This window comes from Nycticebus coucang, chromosome 18 (genome assembly GCF_027406575.1).
Source record: "Nycticebus coucang isolate mNycCou1 chromosome 18, mNycCou1.pri, whole genome shotgun sequence".
In the NCBI taxonomy this organism is placed as follows: domain Eukaryota; kingdom Metazoa; phylum Chordata; class Mammalia; order Primates; family Lorisidae; genus Nycticebus; species Nycticebus coucang.
Window position 1 is genome coordinate 11710285 of NC_069797.1, and position 21697 is coordinate 11731981.

At 50.5% G+C, this 21697-nt stretch overlaps 2 protein-coding genes across 5 annotated transcripts in view; one reads left to right on the forward strand and one right to left on the reverse strand.

Annotated features, from left to right (window-relative positions):
- The window catches only part of SHMT1 (serine hydroxymethyltransferase 1), a 37131-nt gene extending 30943 nt beyond the window's left edge, over positions 1-6188 (forward strand). For all 4 annotated transcript variants that reach the window (XM_053568614.1, XM_053568616.1, XM_053568613.1 and 1 more), the window contains 4 exons: positions 547-669; positions 3345-3461; positions 4011-4121; positions 4413-6188. In XM_053568614.1, coding sequence (XP_053424589.1) covers positions 547-669; positions 3345-3461; positions 4011-4121; positions 4413-4582 — 521 coding nt within the window. In that variant the 3' untranslated portion in view covers positions 4583-6188. The remainder of the gene's footprint in view (positions 1-546; positions 670-3344; positions 3462-4010; positions 4122-4412) is intronic.
- A 4081-nt stretch (positions 6189-10269) lies between these two features.
- Positions 10270-21674, reverse strand: SMCR8 (SMCR8-C9orf72 complex subunit). The gene is made up of 2 exons (XM_053568581.1): positions 18774-21674; positions 10270-10735 (listed from the first exon to the last, which is right to left on the reverse strand). The coding sequence occupies exons 1-2, from the start codon at positions 21113-21115 to the stop codon at positions 10282-10284; spliced, it is 2796 nt and encodes a 931-aa protein (XP_053424556.1). The 5' UTR covers positions 21116-21674; the 3' UTR covers positions 10270-10281.
- Positions 21675-21697: the final 23 nt, after the last annotated feature.

A 21697-nucleotide genomic window follows, 5' to 3' on the forward strand; every position in this document is an offset into this window, starting at 1 on the left:
ACTTGGCCCTTTGCTGTTGTTTCCAAAGCATTGATTGTATGCCCTGTGCTGGCACTCAGGCGGTGGGCTTTGCATTCTCCTCCATTCTCTGTCCCTTAAGCAGTTCTTAGGACTGAACGCAGGTCCAGGGTAGAGCAGGGCCCACCTCCCGTCTGGACTTTGGTCCCAAGGGTCTGCATAGCTTGGCATCAAGGCATCAGCTATTAGGGCTGTGAAGTAATTATCTCGGACATCAATATTAAAAAGGACCATAAGATCCATCTTGCTAATGAACAGCTTTGCTATGATAATATTAGTACTATACTTCCATGAGAAAAGTCACCTCAAAAGCAGTTCCTCAGAGAAAAGCTTCTTCAATAAAGGTCTGGAAGATTAGCTTAGTAATATAGGGTTGAAAATATATCATTTTGAAGGAAAATGCAATAATGTCCTTTCGGTGATGTTGAAAGCAAAGAAGTTTGATTGGAAACGAGGGATTTTTTTCTTTTTCACATACTGCCTTTGATGCTATCCTGCCCTCCTGAGTCAGTGTCTCTTCCTCTTCAGGGGTTGCTGTGGCCTTGAAGCAGACCATGACTCCGGAATTTAAAGTTTATCAGCACCAGGTGGTGGCCAACTGCAGGGCTCTATCTGAGGCCCTGAAGGAGCTGGGCTACAAAATCGTCACAGGTTAGACACAAGTGGTGCCTCAGCAGGGCTGTTTTGTATCTTACTCCTTGGTTTGTGCAATCAGTATGTTGCCATTTGTCACCAGTGTGAGCACTGCATGTCCTCAGAGGGACTCTGTGGCAGGACACCTGAGGCTCCCCTGAGAGGCTGGGCTACAGTGGTCACAGCCTAGGTTGGTGGCAGAGCCAAGACTTGACCTGGGAGGACCAGGACCTCCTACAGTGATGCCTGCACTGTGTTCCCAGGTGTGTGCTCTTGGCTTGCAGCAGGGTGTGGCAGCTCCCCATCAGGGAAGTCTCCTGGTTTCCTGCGTTTGTCCAGGGGAGCTGGCTTGCTATGGCCATGTTTGCTTGAATAAAGGCAGTCCTGGGGTGGTTAACTGAAAGTGAGATGGCCTTTCAGTGGTAGTGTCCACCTCCTAGTCACTGTAGGTTTCCACAGGGATTGTTGCACCCAAGGATCAGGGTCCCCAATGACCACATGAGAGAGCCAGATACCAATGCAATCACACGAGGGCATTTTATTCAAGCTCGAGCCTGGGCTGCTGGCACTCCCAGACGCAGCTGGGACCCAGTGCCCCTGTGCTCCTGGCGGGCAGGGTTTATATGGGGTGAGGGGTGTGGGAAATAAAGTGTGGTCCCTGGATTGGTTATTTCTTATGCCTATACTAGAGTTTAAAGCTGATTGGGTCCTGCCAATTTTAACGGCGGGGGGTGGGGTGGGGTGGCAGCGGATGCACTCTAGGAGATTGAGAGGGGTGTGGTTTACCAAGAAACGAAATTAGGGACTTTCGGGTTTGCTCTAAAATGGAGGATGAAAGCCCAAAGTGGCGTCACTAGGTCTTTCATGACACTTGCTTGCAGCATGCAGCATCTCAATTATCCTGAGGAAGGGTGGCTTCATTCCTAGGCTCATGAGACTGCTCTATGTGCTAACAGAGGTGTGGACTAGAAAGACAGGTCCAGGTATCTGCAGACCGGAGTGCCCACTCCCTCACCCGACCCTCTGCCCTTCGTGGGGATCCCAGCACCTCCCGCATCTGAGGTGTGTGTCTCCCACCAAACTGTGTCCCTGAGCATCAGAGCTGGCTGAGGCTGAAGTGGCCTCTGCTCAGTAATCCTGGCTGCACCATCTTTTGTGTTCTATTTTCCTTCCTGTCTGGCCTTTCTCCTTTTTCTCTTCCAGTAATAAAGCCCTAGAACTCCCAGTGTGGACTGTGACCTTCAGGCCCCTTAGGTCACTGATTCTCACACTGGGATGTCCACTTGACCTCCTGGGGTCCTGTTGCAATGCAGGTTGGGGTGGGAGCTCCCAGGGGATGTGGTCTGGGAGCCACCATTGGCATTGCAAGGGCTTAGGCCACAGTCTATTGCCCCACAGGCATCTCCTGGCAGCCCTGCCCTAGGACTCCTAGTGAGTCTTAGGAGAACAAGTGTCCTCTGCCTGCCACAGCCCCGGGTCTGCCCTAACTCTGTGTTCACTGCTCCTCGCTCATGATGCAGACAGCTGAAGCACGTAATGGTTTTGAGGACTTGTTTTGTGCCTGATGCAGTGGCAAGGACCATGTCTAGAATCTCATTTAAATCTGACAGCCACTGAATTGTTGGTCTTTAACAAATGGGCATCTGAGATTCCAAAATGATGAGCTCCCTGACGAAAGCCACACACCAAATTAAGTGGAATCAGCTGTGGGCTGCACACCAAGATGGCTCCATAGTTCACCTGCATCTTTGAACTCATCTCTGCAACATAGCGCAGTAGCAGAGGTGAGGACACTGTTGTCACCCCAGTCAACACCCTAGTTGAATGAAGTTTCAAGGCAGAAAGATCCAGAGGTTCTAAAGACTCCTGTGGGAACTTGGGCCAGGTCCAGAAAGCTCTGTCAGCCCCCCTACCTCATCTTCCCACTTTGATGTTACTGTCAGCCTCACGGGACTCAGTATAAAATACATGACAGGCCAGCACAGTGTCTGGCATCTAAGGTGTGCTTGGTGAGTGTTGTCATAACCCCACCAATACAGGAATTGAACCACTGCCCACTACTCTGATGCTACCTTCCAGGGAGCCTTTAAGATCAATGCCAGACACTTGGGAAATTCCCAGGGAACTTTTCAGAGAAAACAAAAGCCATGAGTGGCCTGAGCAAGCCATCCTTTACCCAGAGAAGCTTCAGGCCCCTGCGTTAGCACCTATTATGCTGTAAACTGCAGGGGTCCTCAAACTTTTTAAACAGAGTGCCAGTTCACTGTCCCTCAGACTGTTAGAGAAAAACTATGAACAAATTCCTATGCACACTGCACGTATCTTATTTTGAAGTAAAAAAACAAAACAGGAACAAATGCAATCACACTGCCTGATGTGGCCCGCGGGCCGCAGTTTGAGGACCCCTGCTGTAAAGGAAAGGGGTTGTCTGTGCCACAAAAGCTGCTGGACCCATCAGTCTCACACTCCTTCCCATTTACCCCTTTTTAAAGTGCTATGTCCTTTCTTTCTGATTCTTAGGCTGAAGCATCTTTTTTGTCATGGGTGATTAAAATTCTAGGCCATGTGGTGGTGTGTACATCTTCCTGCCTGGCCTCCTACACTCCGACCCTCATTTCCTAGAAAGAGACAGCTTCCTTCACCCAGTATGTGCTCAACTGTCCGCATATCTGTGTGTTCAACTTCGTTTCCAGGGGGTTCTGACAACCACTTGATCCTTGTGGATCTCCGTTCCAAAGGCACAGATGGTGGGAGGGCTGAGAAGGTGCTAGAAGCCTGTTCCATTGCTTGCAACAAGAACACCTGCCCAGGTGAGACTCTTCCTTGATCTTCTCTTTCCCAGCCTTTCCTATCTGCATTTCTTCTGACCAGAGTTGTAGCTGATGAAAGTATTTGGCTCTGGGGACGGACCTCAGATGACTGGAGAGCACTAAACCTTGGCTCTGTCCTGGCCATGCATTTGGACCAAGCTCCACTCCTCCCCATAAGCAGAAATGAAAAGACTGTCTCATGGAGCCCTTGGAGATGGGAGTCACTGAATGGGGATAGAGGAGGCCCTTGAAACCAGAAGATGTGTTTCTCAATTCATTGTCAGTAAGACATAGGTGATGCATCTCAAATCCAGACAGAAGTTCCCCTCTCTCATGTCACAGAACACTTACTGGCCTAGTGAAAACAGAGTGACCACAATGTGACTCCAACTTGGGTTTGGTTTCTAGGTTTTTCATCAGTGGTACTCTTCTTGGTAGATCAAACCAGTATCCTCAGGCCCATTCTTTTTTGCCCACAGGTCCCTTTTTAAATGCACAGTGGTCACAATGGTGAGTTGGGTGTGGCTTAGAGCTCTGTTTATCTTGAAGGTGACAGAAGTGCCCTGCGGCCCAGCGGACTGCGACTAGGGACCCCAGCACTGACATCCCGAGGACTTTTGGAAAAAGACTTTCAAAAAGTAGCCCACTTTATTCACAGAGGTGAGGATAAAATTTTGGAAGTTTGATTATGACAGTAGATGAGACCCCATCACTGAAGACACTACTGTGTCAAGGCTGAGGCTGGGGGCGGGAGACAGCAAAAACCACTTGTCTGCTCAGGGAACGGTATACCCAAGAACCCTTTCCAAGGGGTACAGGGGCCGAGTGCTCTCCTGCTCCCAACTGTGGGGATGTTCTGCAGCCGCACCTTGGCTCACAGCCTCCCTTCCCCACTCCAGGAGTGTGGCTTGGGATGGACCTGGCAGGGACTTACTGTGTCTTGTTGCACAGGGATAGAGCTGACTCTGCTGATCCAGGACGATGTCGGTGTGAGAGCCAGTCTGAAGGAGTTTAAGGAGAGACTGGCGGGGGACATGTACCGGGGCACCGTGCAGGCTCTCCGGGAGGAGGTGGAGAACTTTGCTTCAGTCTTCCCTCTGCCCGGCCTGCCTAACTTCTGACAGAGCTGCCTGCTCTGCGCCTGCACAGTGCTATCCAGGAAGCAGCCTGCTGGAGGACCCAGGCTCCTGCGACAGAAGACCTGCCCCATAGGGGACCTGCTAGCTTCTTTGTGTGCCCTTTGAGGGAGTCTCTTTTGAACTTTTTTCACGTTTCTTCACAAACCAAAATTTAAGTTCCCTTATGAGTAATTCTGGTACAGGTTATTAAAGAATTCAAATTTAGGCCAGGCATAGTGGCTTACGCCCGTAATCCTAGCACTCTAGGAGATTGAGGCAGGTGGATTGCTTGAGCTCATGAATTTGAGATCAGCCTGAGCAAAAGCGAAACTCCATCTCTAAAAATAGAAAAACTGAGGAAGGAGGATGGTGTGATCCCAAGTTGGAGATTGCTGTGAGCTATGATGCTACAGCACTCTACCCAGGGTGACAGCTTGAGACTGTCTCGAAAAAAAAAAAAACAAATTTAAATCTCACTTTCTTACCACTGTATATAATTATTCTAGAAAGAGAAAATACTATGTAGCCATTTAGCCTTAAGTTGTTTACACAATGGTATGGGGCAAAGCCTCCAGGAAGATTCCAGGGTTTTGCTTACCTTTGTCCTGAGACAGTGGTTCTCAACCTTCCTAATGGTATAACCTCATACAGTTCCTCATGTTGTGGTGACCCCCAACCATAAAATTATTTTCGTTGCTACTTCATAACTGTAATTTTGCTACTGTTATGAATCGTAATGTAAATATCTGACATGCAGGATGTACTTAGGCGACCCCTGTGAAAGGGTTGTTTGGGGGCAGCGCCTGTGGCTCAGTCGGTAAGGCGCCGGCCCCATATACCGAGGGTGGTGGGTTCAAACCCGGCCTCGGCTGAACTGCAACCAAAAAATAGCTGGGTGCTGTGGCAGGCGCCTGTAGTCCCAGCTACTCGGGAGGCTGAGGCAAGAGAATCGCTTAACCCAGGAGTTGGAGGTTGCTGTGAGCTGTGTGAGGCCACGGCACTCTACCAAGGGCCATAAAGTGAGACTCTGTCTCTACAAAAAAAAAAGGGTTGTTTGACCCTCCAAGGGGTCTTGACTCAAGAGGTTGAGAACCGCTGTCCTAAGAGTTACTGGGCTTTCCCTGCCCCAGCTCACAGCTTGTGAACACTGCCCATTCTAGCCTGTCACCCAGCATGGTGCCAGAGGAGAAATGAATTAGGACGTTACACCTAAAAAGGGAACTTCTGAAGACACTGCTGTGTGCTGTGAGTTGGAAGGGAAAGTGAGACAGGGCTCATGGTGTGCTCTCAGCAGCTCTGTGTGTTGTAGAAACATCTCCACCCTCCAGGTGGGGAAGTCCCCAGCCTCACCCTGTGAAAACCAACCAGGGGCTTTCCTGCTCCACCTGAGAGAACAATGCCCTGCGTAATCAGGAAACCCAATGTCACCTTCCTGAAGAAACTTTATTTTTCACATAGCTGAAGTGCAAAACATAGGTGACCATTTTTAATAAGCACAGTCAAATTTTTAACCACAGAATGTCTACAAGAATTATAGCTTTAAAAAATACAACCAATTTTTATATTCCAAAAATATCTGAACTCAAATAAATTAATTTCTTAAAAAGTACACAGTTCTCATACTATATGTTTGGCATTGACTCTGGTCAGCCCCTGTGCAGCTGCACCTATGAGACACCACCACACATGCACCAGGCACTGCAACGGCAGCTCATGGGGGTTGGGACTCAGCGTCCACAGACAGGAACAGGAACATGCAGTAATAAAATAGCTCTTTTAAAAATAACAAATACGAATTCATCACAGACTGTATTTTCACTGCAACTTCAAGGGTGGCATTTATCTTGATCCATCCTGTTGACTCCCACCGTCCAGTGCTGGACAGCCTGGGTTAGACACCCCGTAGTCCCACCATTCAAACAGCAGCCCGTGCAACCTGGGATCCAGCCTTGCATGGGGACAGCTTCTATAGTCTACCAGGTGTAGGTAACAGGCCAGTCCCTGCATCTCTGCCTCCACTGGGAGCTAATGTGCTGCCAACGCAGTCTTAAAGTCTAGGGCACAACTCCTCCCAGCTGAAGACATGATAAGACATCTCCAGGACCCACTATGCACAGCCCCCAGGAAGCTGGCCCCACACCAGCAAGGTAATTTGCTGTGGTGCCCATGCCCTCCCCACATCCATGCCTGCCACCTCCTTCCCACAGGTGCAACCAAACCTTACTCATAGAAGGCCAGATCAGGCCAGTGCTGGAAGGAGAATGGGCTCAGGAGAACTTAGTTTGCCTAGCCTTATCAGCTGAGGTTGGTTTTGCTTTCCAGCCAGAAGCAAAAATTTGAGGCTTTTCCTTTTAGTACATCTCTTTTAAAATTACATTTTAATCACAGTATTGGGGCAAAGCCAAAAAGCTGGCTGGTTTGCTTCAAAGTACAAACTAAGGCACTTTCTTCTGAGCTTTTCAGGGAGGTAGGAAGATACAGGCTGGAAGAAACCTGCCTGCCTACCCTGGGGGCTCAGTCCCTCCAGAGGCTTTGCACACCCTCCCCCAGTGCTAACGGCTATGCAGGTGCAGACTGGAGCAGCAGGAAATGCCGACCCACCTGTGATGCTGGGCCCAGAGCATACCAGAGGGGGCAGGCAGAGTGTGCGAGGGAGCTGGCAAGCAGATGTCTGCTCTGGACCTCCAGAAATAGCTCAACTGTAACAACCCTGGCATTTGGTATAACAAGAACTGGCCGCCTAGGATTTTGAAATGGGCCTTGTTATTTGTGTGGAGTTGAAATCTATGCCTTGAATACAGCATTGAGCTGAAGCAAAATAGTTAGAGATTAATGGAGAATGACAGGTAAGCTATTGAGGTCCATGAGGTTCCCAGGGAAGCAGGCGCCCTAAGGGCTACAGCCTCATCTCTGCAGTGCAGCTTCTTCCACATTCTTCACCTGGATTGCATTAGGAAGGGGCCAGGGGGATGGGCTGGAGGGAAAGTTGGCACCTCAGACAACCAGTTTCAGTACCTGGGCCCTGGGCAGCAGCAAGATGGGGTACTGCTATCATCCATGTTCTGGGAAGTAGTTTTAAAATTTCTTACTAAAATATGCTGTTGACTAGGAGACACCTCAAATACAAATTGACGAGACTCCCTGCCATGCAGGCTTAAAAAGGTGAGAATTCTGGTAGGTTCAAGTTCCCCAGAATGGACAGGGGCTAGGGAGGGCAGAGCTTCACAGTAATTGCCTTTGCCCACTATGACTCAGTGCTAGTACTTTTAAGATCTTTGAAAGGAAACACTTTGAATCAAGTAATCCTTTAAAAGGGGCACATCGAAAAATTAGCTTTCAACCAAAGTCTACTTCCTGGAGTTCAAACATTAGCCAATGAAGCCATCTTTACTTAATGGAGACCTGCCCAACTGCCATCTCCAGGGCTGCCCACAAAATACTTGTTCCATTCACTCCCCCACTGGCCTCTTTATGACCTGAACCACGCCCAAGGCTGATATCTGGCAAATAAATACTCCCAAGTGGACTGAGACCACTAAGCACACAGCTTCAGCTTCTAGAAGGCCACATATGGCTGCAGTCCAGCATCTGCCCCAAACCTGTCTTCTGCCTTTTGCAAGTTTCCCAGTGAGAAGAATGTTAGCTCTGAGTCTTTGACTTGATGTGACACATGAGAACTCAACAGCACTAGCACCAAAAATCTTTTTGACCTTCCCTCAAGATAAAATGTCCTTAGCAGCATCAGTAGACAGCAATCAGCTGGAGGGTGAGAGAACAAAGCGGTCCCAAGAATATGCAGGGGGGAAGGGGGTACGGACAAGAGAGCCATGAGGAGGAGCCGGCTTCCTGTGTGACCTGCCTCCCCTGCAGACAACATGTGTCGCGCTTATAAGTTGCCGGCCAAGGGTCTTCCTGTGTGACCTGCCTCCCCTGCAGACAACACATGTGTCGCGCTAACAAGTTGCCGGCCAAGGCATTCCTGGCAACTCCCATCTGAGAACCTGCACCACAGGAACACACGCATAGAGAACCCATGGGATGTAGGAAGGGCATGTGCCACATAGCTTGTGGGTCACAGCCTCAGGAGCAAAACCACACACCCTCTAATGGGAGCTGATAGCCACAGACAACAACAGATGGTGTCCTTGTGCCAAGATGGGGCAAGGAAGGGACTTGTAACAGGAGTGATGTGACACAAAGCCCTCTTCTGTCGCTCTTGCCTTCCACCTAGGGTTTCTGCCTCCCTGTCAAGAAGGGAATCGGGCTGCTCCCGTGGGAGACCCAGTCATGCGGGCACAAGCCCCAGCAGGTGCATATGTGGCTGATTCAGGTCCATTTCAGCACAATTTTTGTGGAATAAATTAAAAAGCCACAGTAATACCCAGAGTTGTCCCCACTTGGGGGGAGAAACAGCTTTAAAAATCAAGGAATAAAACCCTCCATCTACATACTAGTGGCAACTTTGTAAGGAGCCTGAGGGGCTGGCGGTCACTGTCAGTGAGAGGAGCTGGGGGAACCAGAGGGTGTCTCTTTTCATCTCAAACTTCTTCCTCAAAGGAGGGACTCCCCTGGGTACTGAGATGCACACATCCTCCCAAAGGTATACCCCGGAGAGTACCAAGTGGGAGTTTGTCCAGGAAGTCCCTGCCATCTGAGGTCTCACCCGGTGGCCTGACCATGCAGCCCTACTGGTTAAACAGATTGAGCTGTTGCTGTGCCCAAGAGACCTGTGAGAGGTAGTGAAGTGGCTGGAGAGGTTTGCATGGGTAAGGGCTGGAGGGCGGCCACTGCCATGTTCTGGAGGGTCTGGAGACCTTCCCCATCAGTGCTCATGAATTCTGGTGGGCAGAACCCAGCTAGTGGCCCAGGAGAGCTGCTTACTGCTCCTCTCTTGCACAGCAGTGATGGCCTCATAGCACAGGGGCCCTGCTCTGTCTACTGTGTTCTCCAGTCCCTAGGGCGGTCCTCACCACTGGCTTTGGTCATCTGTGCCTGCTTCACAAAGCAACTAGTGACCACTCATTCTTGCTGACCACGGGGAATGAATCCTCAGGCCCTCCACACAGTCTCTCTCCCAGGTGAGGACATGACAGGGTACTGCTCACACTCTTGCGCCTTAGGGCCCAGGAGAGTGTGCATTTCCCACCACCCAGAGTGCACTGGGCTTTCTCCACCTGCATGTTCAGGGGCCTCCCTTGGAGTGATGGGCTCAAGGAGGCACATACACAGCTGCAGCCGGGGTCTGAATGCAGTGATGGACATTCTGTCCTGTTTTCCACTAAACCATCAGTTAACCAGCTCCCGCCCTTGCTGATTTTGCCAGGCAAGTGTCCCGTGATGCTGAATGTAGCCAGGATGCTCCTCCCACACAGCCTTTGGCCTTCTCATCCTTTACCTCCCCCTCATCGACTGGTGGCTTCTCTTCTGCCCTGGCTGCCAGTCCCAAGAAAGTCAAGACAACCCCTCCTCCCCCCCATCCAGGGCCAACCTTCACCAGGGACCCAAGAACAACTGTCAATGTCTTTCCAGATACCTTCACAGGGAACCAAGCTGCTGCCTTTGCTGTGAGCCACTTTGGAACCACAGCTGCCAGATACCAGAAGCCTAAACAGCCCAGCTCAAGCCAACAGTTTGGTCAGGCCAAGCCCTCCTCTCCCCATACCCTGAGTCACAGGCCTTGGTCACAGTGGCTGGGACCAACTTCAGATTTTGTACAAAAAGCTGGGGACGTAGTCACACCTGAGCACAGGGTGGCTGGTCCCAGGAACCTCCTGCATGTAGTGCAGCTTCAGCAGCTCAGCCAGATACTGCACCACCCTGACATCCTCATTCACCAGGCCCAGGGTCAACCTCAGGAAGCTGGCCTGGCGGCTGGCCAGCAACTGCACAGCCTCCTTGTCATGGGAGGGCAGGTGCAGGTGGTGGCAGAAGGTATATAGGAAGGCCTTGGAGCAGAGCTGGGCGAGCACGCTCTGCACATGCAGGTAGTAGGTGCTGCCTCGCTTGATCTGGGTGCGGTGGTCTGCCAGGCGGGGCACCAGGGCGCCTCTATAGAGGGGGCAGCGCAGGGTTTTGTTGTCCAGGTCCAAGATGCTCGTGTAGCGGCTGTAGCGGCTCAGGGTGTGGAGGGTGCCAGCACCAGCAGGGGAGGCCACTCTGAAACAAACAGACAGGCCAAAATCAGGAAGAAGGGTAAGGGCTAGGAAGGCAGAGGCTTGGGAGATGCAGCCTCCAGACCCCAGCCAGCTCCCACCCAGCCAGCACACATTGACTCCTCCCAGAAGCCAGACCCAGTCACCACAATCTTCAAAGGCCTCCTCATAGCACTCATGACCAAGGGTCAAACACCATAGCCTGGTCCACAAGGCCCTTCCGTTCTGACTCCCGCTGGCCTCTGAAGCCTCAGCTATTACTTCCCATGTGCACTCTCCTTTGGAGCCATGTCAAGCTTTCAGCAGCACCTGAAAATCACCAACCCCTCTGGTCTGCCTGGAGGGCCCTCTCCCTCCTGTGCTTGGCTTGTGCCAATTTAAACGCCGTTCAGCCCTCCCTGATCCCACCTCTGTGCCCCTCTGCTTTCATGATGTGAACTTGGCCAAGTCCCCTAATCTCTCTGAGCTTCACCTCTGTGTTGGAGATAACAGTTCCTACTATGATGTTCCTCATGGGGCTGCTAAATAGACACATGAGTGGAGCCCAAGCCAGGGCTAGCCCTCGTAGGAGCTGTCATCTTCATCATGACTTTTAGCCTAGCACTGACCAGTGTGGTGACTGCTGTTTATAACCCTCACCACCATCACCACAGAAGGACATTCTAGATTCTAGAGACCCAGGACTCCATCTAATTTGGTCTCATGCCCCACATGCCTGGCACATTAGCAGCAGGAAGGCAATGTTGGCTCAGTAAGGGAAGATGCACCTTAAATATCTCCTTTTAGAGCAGTATACCTCAAGGAGCAGGGATTGGCACAGTCTGGCAACTGGCTAGCTAAGATTTTACAGATAACATGTCTTGGACGTTTAGGGCTTGTGTCAGACATAGGTATCGTGTAAGAGGGCCTGCCAGACAAAAGGAATATCAATTATTTTTTACTTCTTAGGTTTTACCTTCTTACATATTTAACCATCATGTATTGAGCATCTACTATACACCAGGCATTGCCCTGGGAGTTGAGACTAGAGAAGAATGAGCAGGATTTTTGTCCTGTATGAGCTCAATTTGACCAGGACAACGAGAGACACGAATGTGCATGAGCACCGTGACTTGAGGGCAGACGCACACAGGAAAACCGAGGTTCGTGGAGTGGACTCGGAGCTGGGCCTTGGAAAAAGGGTGGGCTCTGGGGACTGCACAAGATGTGGCAGACCAGCAAGAACAAGATCACAGAGATACAATGGCCGAGACCTACCCAGCTCTTTCATCCTGTCCTTTGGAGAGCAGTGGGCTGTAGACCACCAGGAGAGATCAGGGCCTACAGACTGCTGCTCACGAGGGCAGAGAGATGTCTGTGAAATACGCCCTACGCCTTTTCCTGCCTGCTCAGGCTGTTCCTAAGGCACCCTCACCTCCCCCAAGGAGGGCCAGCGCTGAGCTTGGCACAGCTATCCCCACTGCAGCAGAGCACCCGGCCTCACCTCCATCCTTCCCATCCCTGTCTCTGCTGGGACACCTACTCTCAGGCCCAGCCCCCCCAACACAGCTCTGGCACACCCCCAATGGTGGCTCTACTTCTTTTGAAAGATGCTATTCCTAACTATTACTGTGTTTGTTTTCCAAAAATGACCTCCAGAGGCCAGATGACAGGGGAAGGAGGAAGACCCCGGCCTCGGTCCCTCAGCTACCTGGTACCCCAACTGAGCGCCTCACCCTCTGCCTCATATACATGCCCTAGATTGCTAAGGCCCACCTCAAAGTAGGGAGGACACCTCTTCCCCAATGAGGACACTGAGACCCAGATGTGGCTGTGGCTTGTCCAAGGTCACCCAGCTAGCAAGAGGCTAAGCCAGGACACAACCCAGGAGCTCTGGCCCATGTTGGGCTAGCACTTTCTCCAGCCAGAAGTGAGCTCTGTTTTACAGTCTAGGGTTTGTTATTGCTGCTTAGTAAGCGATACACTTATCCCTGGTGTTAATTTAAAATGACAGGAGAGCCAGGCACAGTGGCTTATGCCTATAATCCTAGCACTCCAGGAGCCTGAGGCAGATGGATCACCTGAACAAGTATGAGACCCTGTCTCTAAAAAATAGCCAGATTTTGTGGCAAGCGCCTGTAGTCCCAGGTACTCGGGAGGCTGAGACAAGAGAATCACTTGAGCCCAAGAGTTTGAGGTTGCTGTAAGCTATGATGCCACTATACTCTACCGAGGACGACAAAGTGAGACTCTGTCTCAAAAAATAAATAAATAAACAAATAAATGAATAAAATGACAGGAGACCCAGCTTGATCAGTTTATCCACCTCTTATTCCTTCAAATGGCTGATCCAACTAACAAATACTTCCATGCAAAGGGCCTATGTTAGTTTAAAAACAAAACATAATCAAGGGCCAGTGAGACTGCTGGTCTGAGATGACAGTCCTTAGAGACAGTTCATCATCTCAGCTGGTTTTAGGTGGAGTCAAAGGACCTGAGTAGGGAGAGATGCTCCTGGCTCACTTGTTCTTGTATTAACCCAGCACACAGGACCAGTCCTCTACGGCTCAGCCCCTCCAGGACAGGAAGGTCACACCCACAAAGGCACCCCTCCCACTCATTGTGATTTTTAAAGGAGGCTCAGGTGGGTCTCAGGCCACCTGTCCAGTTTCTCAGACCTCTCCTCCGGCACTGTGCCAGAGCTTCCAACAGCGCAGAAGGTGGGCACCAGGAGTCCCCTGCAGGAATTCACCACACCTGGTGACTGGATGAATATGGGGAGATGGTTGGTCTGAACTCACTAGTAGTGGCAGCACTAGGACCTGACCCAGACCAGCTGTTGCTCCCTGTGACTGCCACGGCTCCTGCCACAGCTGCTCCCATGGTTCCATCTCCTGACAGTAACATAGTGCCCATTGTTCCCCTCCCCCAGGGCTACTCTGGCTGAGCTGTCATCATTCCATTGCCAATCCAGTTCTGGCCCCTCAGTGGACACTCCAAGGAACCGTCCCCGATGGCACAGGCTTCCCACCCCCACCCTGCCTCAGGCCCGTGCAGGCCACCAGAGGTACATGTTCCCAAAGCCCAACATCTGCATGTGCTTAGAAGGTGCAGGGAGGAGAGTTTAATGGGCACAGTCGGACACAGCCCTCCTTAGGAGTCTGTGCACAGATCTCAACTGACACTTCACAGAAGGATGCTCCCTGGTCTGAGCTCCAGCTGTCCCAGCCTGCCTGCCTCACACAGTCTGCTAGACTTGTCAGAAGTGCTCATGACCATCAGGCCCTGTGTCATCTACTGTCCCAAGGTAGGTCCTGTTAGCTCCTTCTGCAGATGAAGAAACAGTGTCAAAGAGGTGAAGCCCACATTGTGGTGACAGTGGAGAGGGGACAGAGCACACTCAGCCATCACAAGATACCCCACAGCTGGACCACTTTGTAATTTTGGCACTCAGCAATGCCTGGCACTTAGAACTCTCAATATCTGGTAAATGGTCAGTGATCCAACCCTCTCATTTTTTCTTTTTTTTTTTTGAGACAGAGTCTCACATGTCACCCTCAAGAGTGCCATGGCATCATAGCTCACAGCATCCTCAAACTTTTGGGCTTAAGCGATTCTCTTGCCTCAGCCTCCTAGTAGCTGGACTATAGGTGCCCGCCACGATGCCTGGCTATTTTTATTTGCAGTTTTTTTGGCCAGGGCTGGGTTTGAACCCACCACCCCCGGCATATGGGGCCAGCACCCTACTCCTTTGAGACACAGGCGCCGCCCGCCTGGCTATATTTTTGTTGTAGTTGTCATTGTTGTTTAGCAGGCCTGGGCCCAGTTCCAACCAGCCAGCCCTGGTGTATGTGGTCAGTGCCTAGCCACTGAACTACAGGCGTTTCTTACAGTGGAGGAGTGACTTGTCCAAGTGCCCACTGAAAATGAGCCAATTGGTGGGGCAGACCCCAGAACTCAGACCTCCTCTTCCCCTCCTTGGGGCCAACACTGCTCACCTGCCAGCTGCTTTCTCTACACCCTCCTCAACATCATTAGCTGATCACAGCCAGTCTCTGAAACTTAGCCCCGCAGAGCCCTCAGAAGCCTTCTCAGCAAAGGACTCCAGCCAGCTGCCCATTCTTGAGAGGGAAATTTAGGAAAAGCCCCTGGAAAGGGAAAGCCCCTCCTGAACTTTGGCTGGGATCAGCCATCTCATGCTGACAAGTTGATGAGCTATCCCTACTTGTGTCAGTTGGATGTGCCACCTTTTAGGAGAAACAACAAAGTCAAGGCTTTTACACTTTTTTTTTTTTTTTTTTTTTTTTTTGTGGTTTTTGGCCGAGGCTGGGTTTGAACCCGCCACGTCCGGCATATGGGACCGGCGCCCTACTCCTTGAGCCATAGGCGCCACCCAAGGCTTTTACACTATTGATGGGACTGCAAACTTATACAGCCTCTTTGGAAAGAAGTATGGAGAATCCTCAAAAAACTCAAATTAGACATCCCATTTGACCCCCAAATCCCACACCTAGGCATTTACCCAAAAAAAAGAAATCATTTTATCATAAGGACATTTGCACTAAATTGTTCATCTCAGCTCAATTTACAATCACCAAGATGTGGCAACAACCTAAATGCCCATGGATTCACAAGCTGTGGTGCATGTATACCATGGAGTACTATTCAGTCATAAGAAAAGATGGTGACTTTACATCTTTTGTATTAATCTGGATGGAGTTGAAACACATTCTTCTAAGTCTCACAAGAATGGAAAAGCAAGTATCTAATGTACTCAATACTCATATGAAGCCAGTAGACAATCTAATACACACCCACACAAGAGAAAAAATTCAATTCAAGTTGGGGGAGGGAGAACAAAGGAAAAAGGAGGGAGGGTATTTGTGGTGCACTCCCACTTAATGAGCACAATGTATGGGTGGATGGCATACCGTTTGGGTGTGGGACACAACCACAAGAGGGTCACAATTCTAATATTGTGACCTGGTTGTTTGTACCTTCATATTAAACTGAAATTAAAAAAAAAAAAACTAACAAAAAAAAGTCAAAGTCAAGGGTTGGGGTTAGGGGAGTTGAAACAGAGACACTGAGCCATCCTTCCAGAAGAACAATAGGAAAAAAGAATCCAGAAAAACCTTCCCTGTGGGGGACAGACTGCTCAAACCTGAGAGTCCAGAGATGGGTGGCACTGGTGCAGAGGGACAGGGTCCTGGCAGAGAATGAAATGAACACACTGAACCCTCTAAGCCTCAGACACACATCCAGAGGCAGAACAGGATGGTGACCCTGCGGTGCCAGGGCTCTCCAGGTGTATCCCAGGCGCTCTGTCCCAAGTCCCCACCTCAGCATGTCCTCACAACTGGCCCTCACTGTGCTTTCTGGCTAAATCAGTGCCTTGCAAACCCACCCTCATGCTCACTCAAGCGAAAGGCCCAGACCACCACCAACAGTCTCTTCCCTTCCTGTGTGTCACTGAATTGCTCCCACCACAACTTGTATCTTCCCTGATGCGCAATGCTCTGGTCACCCATTTATCCCCTCTCCTGGGCTGGGAACTCCTCCAGAGCAGTGGCCTTGCTCAGGGACCTCCAGCTGGCACCCAGCTCCTGCCAGCACGGCCTGGAGTGGATTCTCAACAAGCAAGTTAAGTCAGAATGTGGAAGCTGCACTTGTTAATTGCCCCCACAACCCCAGGTAAAGCCGCAGCAAGGGCTCCAAGGGGTGGGTGACTTCCAAGAGGGGCAGACACAGAGTACTAGAGAGACGGTAACCTCACTGCTATTAGGGACCCACGTAAGATTAACCCAGGAAAGTAGAAACACACAGTTGCTGGTTGCAGGGTGTATGAAATCCCTTTGCCCTTTCTGTGTGGCATGGGAAGAACAGCCTGTCTCTGTTAGGAGGGACTGTGGATGATCACCTAATTTGGCACCTTTGCTCTTTCTGTGTGGCACGGGAAGAACAGCCTGTCTCTGTTAGGAGGGACTGTGGATGATCACCTAATTTGGCACCTTTGCTCTTTCTGTGTGGCATGGGAAGAACAGCCTGTCTCTGTTAGGAGGGACTGTGGATGATCACCTAATTTGGCACCTTTGCTCTTTCTGTGTGGCATGGGAAGAACAGCCTGTCTCTGTTAGGAGGGACTGTGGATGATCACCTAATTTGGCACCTTTGCCCTTTCTGTGTGGCATGGGAAGAACAGCCTGTCTCTGTTACAAGGGACTGTGGATGATCACCTAATTTGGCACCTTTGCCCTTTCTGTGTGGCATGGGAAGAACAGCCTGTCTCTGTTACAAGGGACTGTGGATGATCACCTAGTTTGGCACCTTTGTTTTTCAGAGAAGGAAAGTGACTTGTCTACAGTCACAAAATGAGGAAACCAAACATAAGGCATGCATTGAGGGAGTCCCTCAAGCCAAATCTGTCAAACAGTACTCTGAAACACAGAAGGACCTATTAATGCACAAGTAACCCAGGGAAAAACAGAGAAAGCATTCAAGGGAGGAAGCAGGGACTGTGCTAGCCTTTCCTCAGTAAGATAGGCTTTGGCTGGCTCAGCACCTGTGGCTCAAGCGGCTAAGGTGCCAGCCACATACATCTGAGCTGGCGGGTTCAAATCCAGCCTGGGCCTGCCAAACAACAATGACGGCTGCAAAAATAGCTGGGCGTTGTGGCGGGCGCCTGTAGTCCCAGCTACTTGGGAGGCAGAGGCAGAAGAATCGCCTGAGCTCAGAAGTTGGAGGTTGCTGTGAGCAGTGATGTCACAGCACTCTACCCAGGGCAACAGCTTGAGGCTCTGTCTCAGAAAAAAAAAAAAAGACAGGTTTTGGCCAGACTCGCACCCATAATCCCAACACTCTGGAAGCCTGAGGTGGGTGGACAGCCTGGGCAAGAGGGAGACCCCATCTTTACTTAAAATAGAAAAACTAGCCAGGTGTGCTGGTGGGTGCCTATAGTCCTAGCTACTGGGGAGGCTGAAGCAAGAGGATCGCTTGAACCCTTGAGCTTGAGTTTGGTCTAAGCTATGACACCACAGCATTCTAGCCAGGGTGACAGAATGAGACTGTCTCCGAAAAAAAAAAAAAAAAAAAAAAAGGCTTTTTAAAACAAACAGGACAGCACAGATGCTGTGGCTCATGCCTATAATCCTAGCACTCTGGGAGGTCAAGGTGGGTGGAATGCTTGAGCTCACAAGTTCGAAACCAGCCTGAGCAAAAAGCAAGACCCCATATCTACTAAAAATTAAAAAAAAAAAAAAAAGGCCAGAGGATTGCTTAAGCCCAAGAGTTGGAGGTTGTGAGCTATGATGCCAAGGCACTCTACCCAGGGCAACAGCTTGAGACTATGTATAAAAAAATAAAACAAAAACAGGACAGTGGAGTGAAAGCCACTGGAGCCCCTAGATGTCCTCACACCAATGATGGCTACCTTCCCCATCATTATCACAGCCTTTTCTCAGAAGCAGGCCGCCTCTGTCACTTACACCATAGTATGAGTGAGACAGTGAGCAAGGACATGAGAGCTTGAGGTCCAGATGTTCTCAAACCTTCCTGTACAAACCTTCCTGTACACCAGATGAATTCCAGGTCTTTATCTCACACCAACTGAATCAGAAGCTCTGAAGGTGAGGACCAAAAATACTTTTCTTCTTTTTTTTTTGAGACAGAGTCTGGCTCTGTTGCCCATGCTAGAGTGCAGTGGCAACATCAATGTCACTGCATAACTCATGGGCTCAACCAATCATCCTGTCTCAGTCTCCCAAATGCTGGGATTACAAGTGGGTGCCACCACACCCAGCCAGAATCCACAACTTGAAAAATTCTCTCAAATAATTCTAACACAGCAAGGGGACAGACTGCAGTTGGAAACCACTTAGAAAAGTGCAGCCTCCTCACGACAGACAAGGAAGCAGAAAATAGAGGGGAAGGACTTGCAAAGAGTAGCTCAGTGAGTTGGGGGTGGGCCCTGCCTAGGAGCCACATCTCCTGATTCTGGCTCCACCACCCCAATCTGCCTCACTTTTAACGGCCAGAGCCCCTCCCCACCACCTGGAACCAGTTACCTCTGTAGGCCAATAAGCTTCCACTTCTGAAAATCCATAATGTGCAAAGGGGAGGAGGCCCAGTGCTTCACAGGCTTGGCATAGCAGCCATAGTTGGGGACAAAGATGGACAGTGCTGTCACAAGCTTCCTGACTATGGCCTCGTCTTCCCCCAGGACAACAAGTGTCCTCCCACTGAGCAGGGAGTAGATGGCTGGGTGTGCAAACGGGTACTGGCGGATGAATTTTAAGGCATTCTGACCAGCCCTCTTTTTATGCCTTTCGGAAGACAGGCCAGCAGGATGAGTGGAGGGAATCCTGTCTGAGCTGGTGGAGGCTACACTGCTCATGTAGCTGGTGGTGTCTGAGTAGTTGTCCAGGCTAGTCTTGCTGATATCCCGGTTAGCCAGCATGGGGCTTGGGTACACTTCATAAGCAGGGAACCCTTCGCAATTGTTGTCTTGGGAAGAAGAGTTTTCCACTGAAAAGTCGACATGGAACCCCTGGTCCTTTTGCCTATGGCGCTGTGGGGGGATGCTCACCACTCTGTCCTCATCAGAGAGTGCATGAGCTGGAACAGAAAGTGACACCAGCTGACCATTGCTCTCCTTCCCAATACAGCAGGAGGAGTCTACTTCTGATTGGGTGTTTTCTAAGCTGCCTTCCTCTGCCTCACCGAGCTCCAGAGGACTGATGCTTGCCTGGAAGTGGATGGCTTCCTCATTATCATCTGCATATGATTCTTCATTAATGGCACTTGGGTAGCTGGCCTTAAAATCATCAGGGATGAGGGCCTCCGAGGGACAGGTGCTAAGGACTTCAATACTGTCCTCACTGATGGTCCTATGACTAACTGCTTTGCTTCGGACTACCTGGGGGCTCAATGGTACTGTGAGGCTGGCCTGACTGTCAGACATAGGCAGCACAAAGGCAGATTTCTCTGTGCCCAGAACCTCGATGCTTTCACCACTGCTGATACTCCCTTTCATATCCATATTCAGATAGTCCAAGTTTTCCTGTGGATCAAAACTGCTCAATTCTGTCACCTGCACTTCCTCTTCATCCCCAAGTTCCTGCTCCATCTTGATCAGCACAGATTCCACACTGGACTTGTAAGAACCAACACTAATTAACACTTTAGGAATGGGGCATTCTTCCAGAGACCTGGAAGGCAGCCTGTCTTGACTTGGCTTAGTGAGTATGCTCTCTTGTTTCTCCAACATTCTATCATCAACCTCCACAAAGTCTTCAAAGAGGAAGTTTGTTATGTGCTGTTGTTTTAGAAGTGCTCTGTCAATCTGACTGGTCAGGAGGTAACACAAGTCTCCTCTGAACATGTGCTCAATGTGGCTGAGCTGGGCCAGGGTCTGGGTGAAATATTCAGTGTCACAAAGTTCCTCTAAGGTCTTCAACTTCTTGTCAAAACACTTGGTGGACTTTGCTTTGATGAGTTTTGGGGTGTATGCTGGTCTGCAAGTGTAAAGGTCTGTGCTGGCAGATTCATCAGGGTTAGAGGTAGTGGATGCGCGGTCAGCCTGATCTTGGGTATATCCCTCCCCAAGACACAGATCAGACCCCTTCAACTTCCGGTGAGGGTATGAGCGGATCTGCTTCAGCAAGTCTTGATGTTCAATAATGGACTTCTCCACGCTGGCCAGTTCATTGGCTTTCTCAATTGCCTGAGATGAGTAGAAGCCTTTGTCATTGGCTTTCTTCTGAATCTCTGTTTCTGTGTGCAGCACTGTTCTGGTGTAATCCAAGTCTTTCAGCTTTTTTTCAAGTTCCCCAGCAAATGCCTTCCTGTTGCCAGTCTTCAAGCATTCAGAAGCTTTGGAAAATTCAGAGGAAAGCTCCTGGAACTGCTGCATGATTTTATGCTGGTCTGCTGAAATATAAGCCATGCAAAAGGGCCTTACGAAGCCACGGGCCTCCAGGTCATACAGAGTAAGGTGGTGCACATATGCAAAAGCTCCTTCCTTGGAGTCTCCCAGCACCACCTTGGAGTCCTCTACGAAGTTCAGCTTGGGGTATGCAGAACCAGGAGGATGGCCCACGAAGGAAGCCTGGTAATCCACAGACATGATACGTAGAGAGAAGTAATTGAGATCAAAAGTGCCAAAAACTTTGGTGTCATTGGGAATGGTCAGTAAGGGTTGGGGTCCCACTTGCTCAGAGAACTCGGAAATAAGAATGAAGTCCCTGGAAAACTTGGCCCCAGACAGTTTGGACCATGGGTTGGCACCCTGGCTGGCGAAGGGAAAGAGAGGCACAGAGTACTCCTCGGGCAGGGCCGGCTCATTATAAGGCTCTTCCTCATACTCGTCCTCTTTGGTGAAGGCCACTACGTCAGGGGCGCTGATCATATTTCCAGATATATGGAGAAAACATCGAGAAGTGGTGAGAAGGAAAATGGAGTTAACAGACGCGGGGAAGCTAGGCCTCTGGAGAAAAAACGAAGTCCTTGCGGCCCTGTTTGCGCTCCCCTGAGGATCTAGGCTGTTTCTCACACACCCGAGGACGTGAACTCCCGCGGCCGCCTCAAAGGTGGAGCTCCTTTGAAGGTCTCATGAACTTCAAAGCCGCAGGCCCAGAAGACCCGAGTAACTGCCTGCGCTGCTCCTTCCTCCGCTTCCTCCACCCAGCGCGGCCGGCACAAGGAACCTGCGGCGAGGTCACTTGCGTTCCTCCGAACCGCGATAGCAACAGCCCCTGCCCTGAACCAGTGCTTAACTGGAAGCTACGGGATGCTGCAGGGGTCAGTTAAGCGTTGCCGCCCCCACGGCCCTGAGGGCAGAAACCGTCGCGGTTCCTAGGACACTACAACCTGGAGCCAATTACTGCGGCGCCGCCATCTTGATGTCACATGACCTCTGGCATCAGCGCCGCGTCCCCCGGAAGCGTCCGCCCAAATATCCGAGCAGGAGAGGAAGAAGATTATGAGAAAC

What these genes read in the sequence shown, in the direction of transcription:
- SMCR8 (XM_053568581.1), bottom strand. Translation starts at nt 21,115, where the DNA reads ATGATCAGCGCCCCTGACGTAGTGGCCTTCACCAAAGAGGACGAGTAT. An exon ending in AAGCTTATTGGCCTACAGAG is followed by an intron (nt 10,736 to 18,773) that starts GTAACTGGTTCC and finishes TGTTTGTTTCAG; the next exon opens with AGTGGCCTCCCCTGCTGGTG.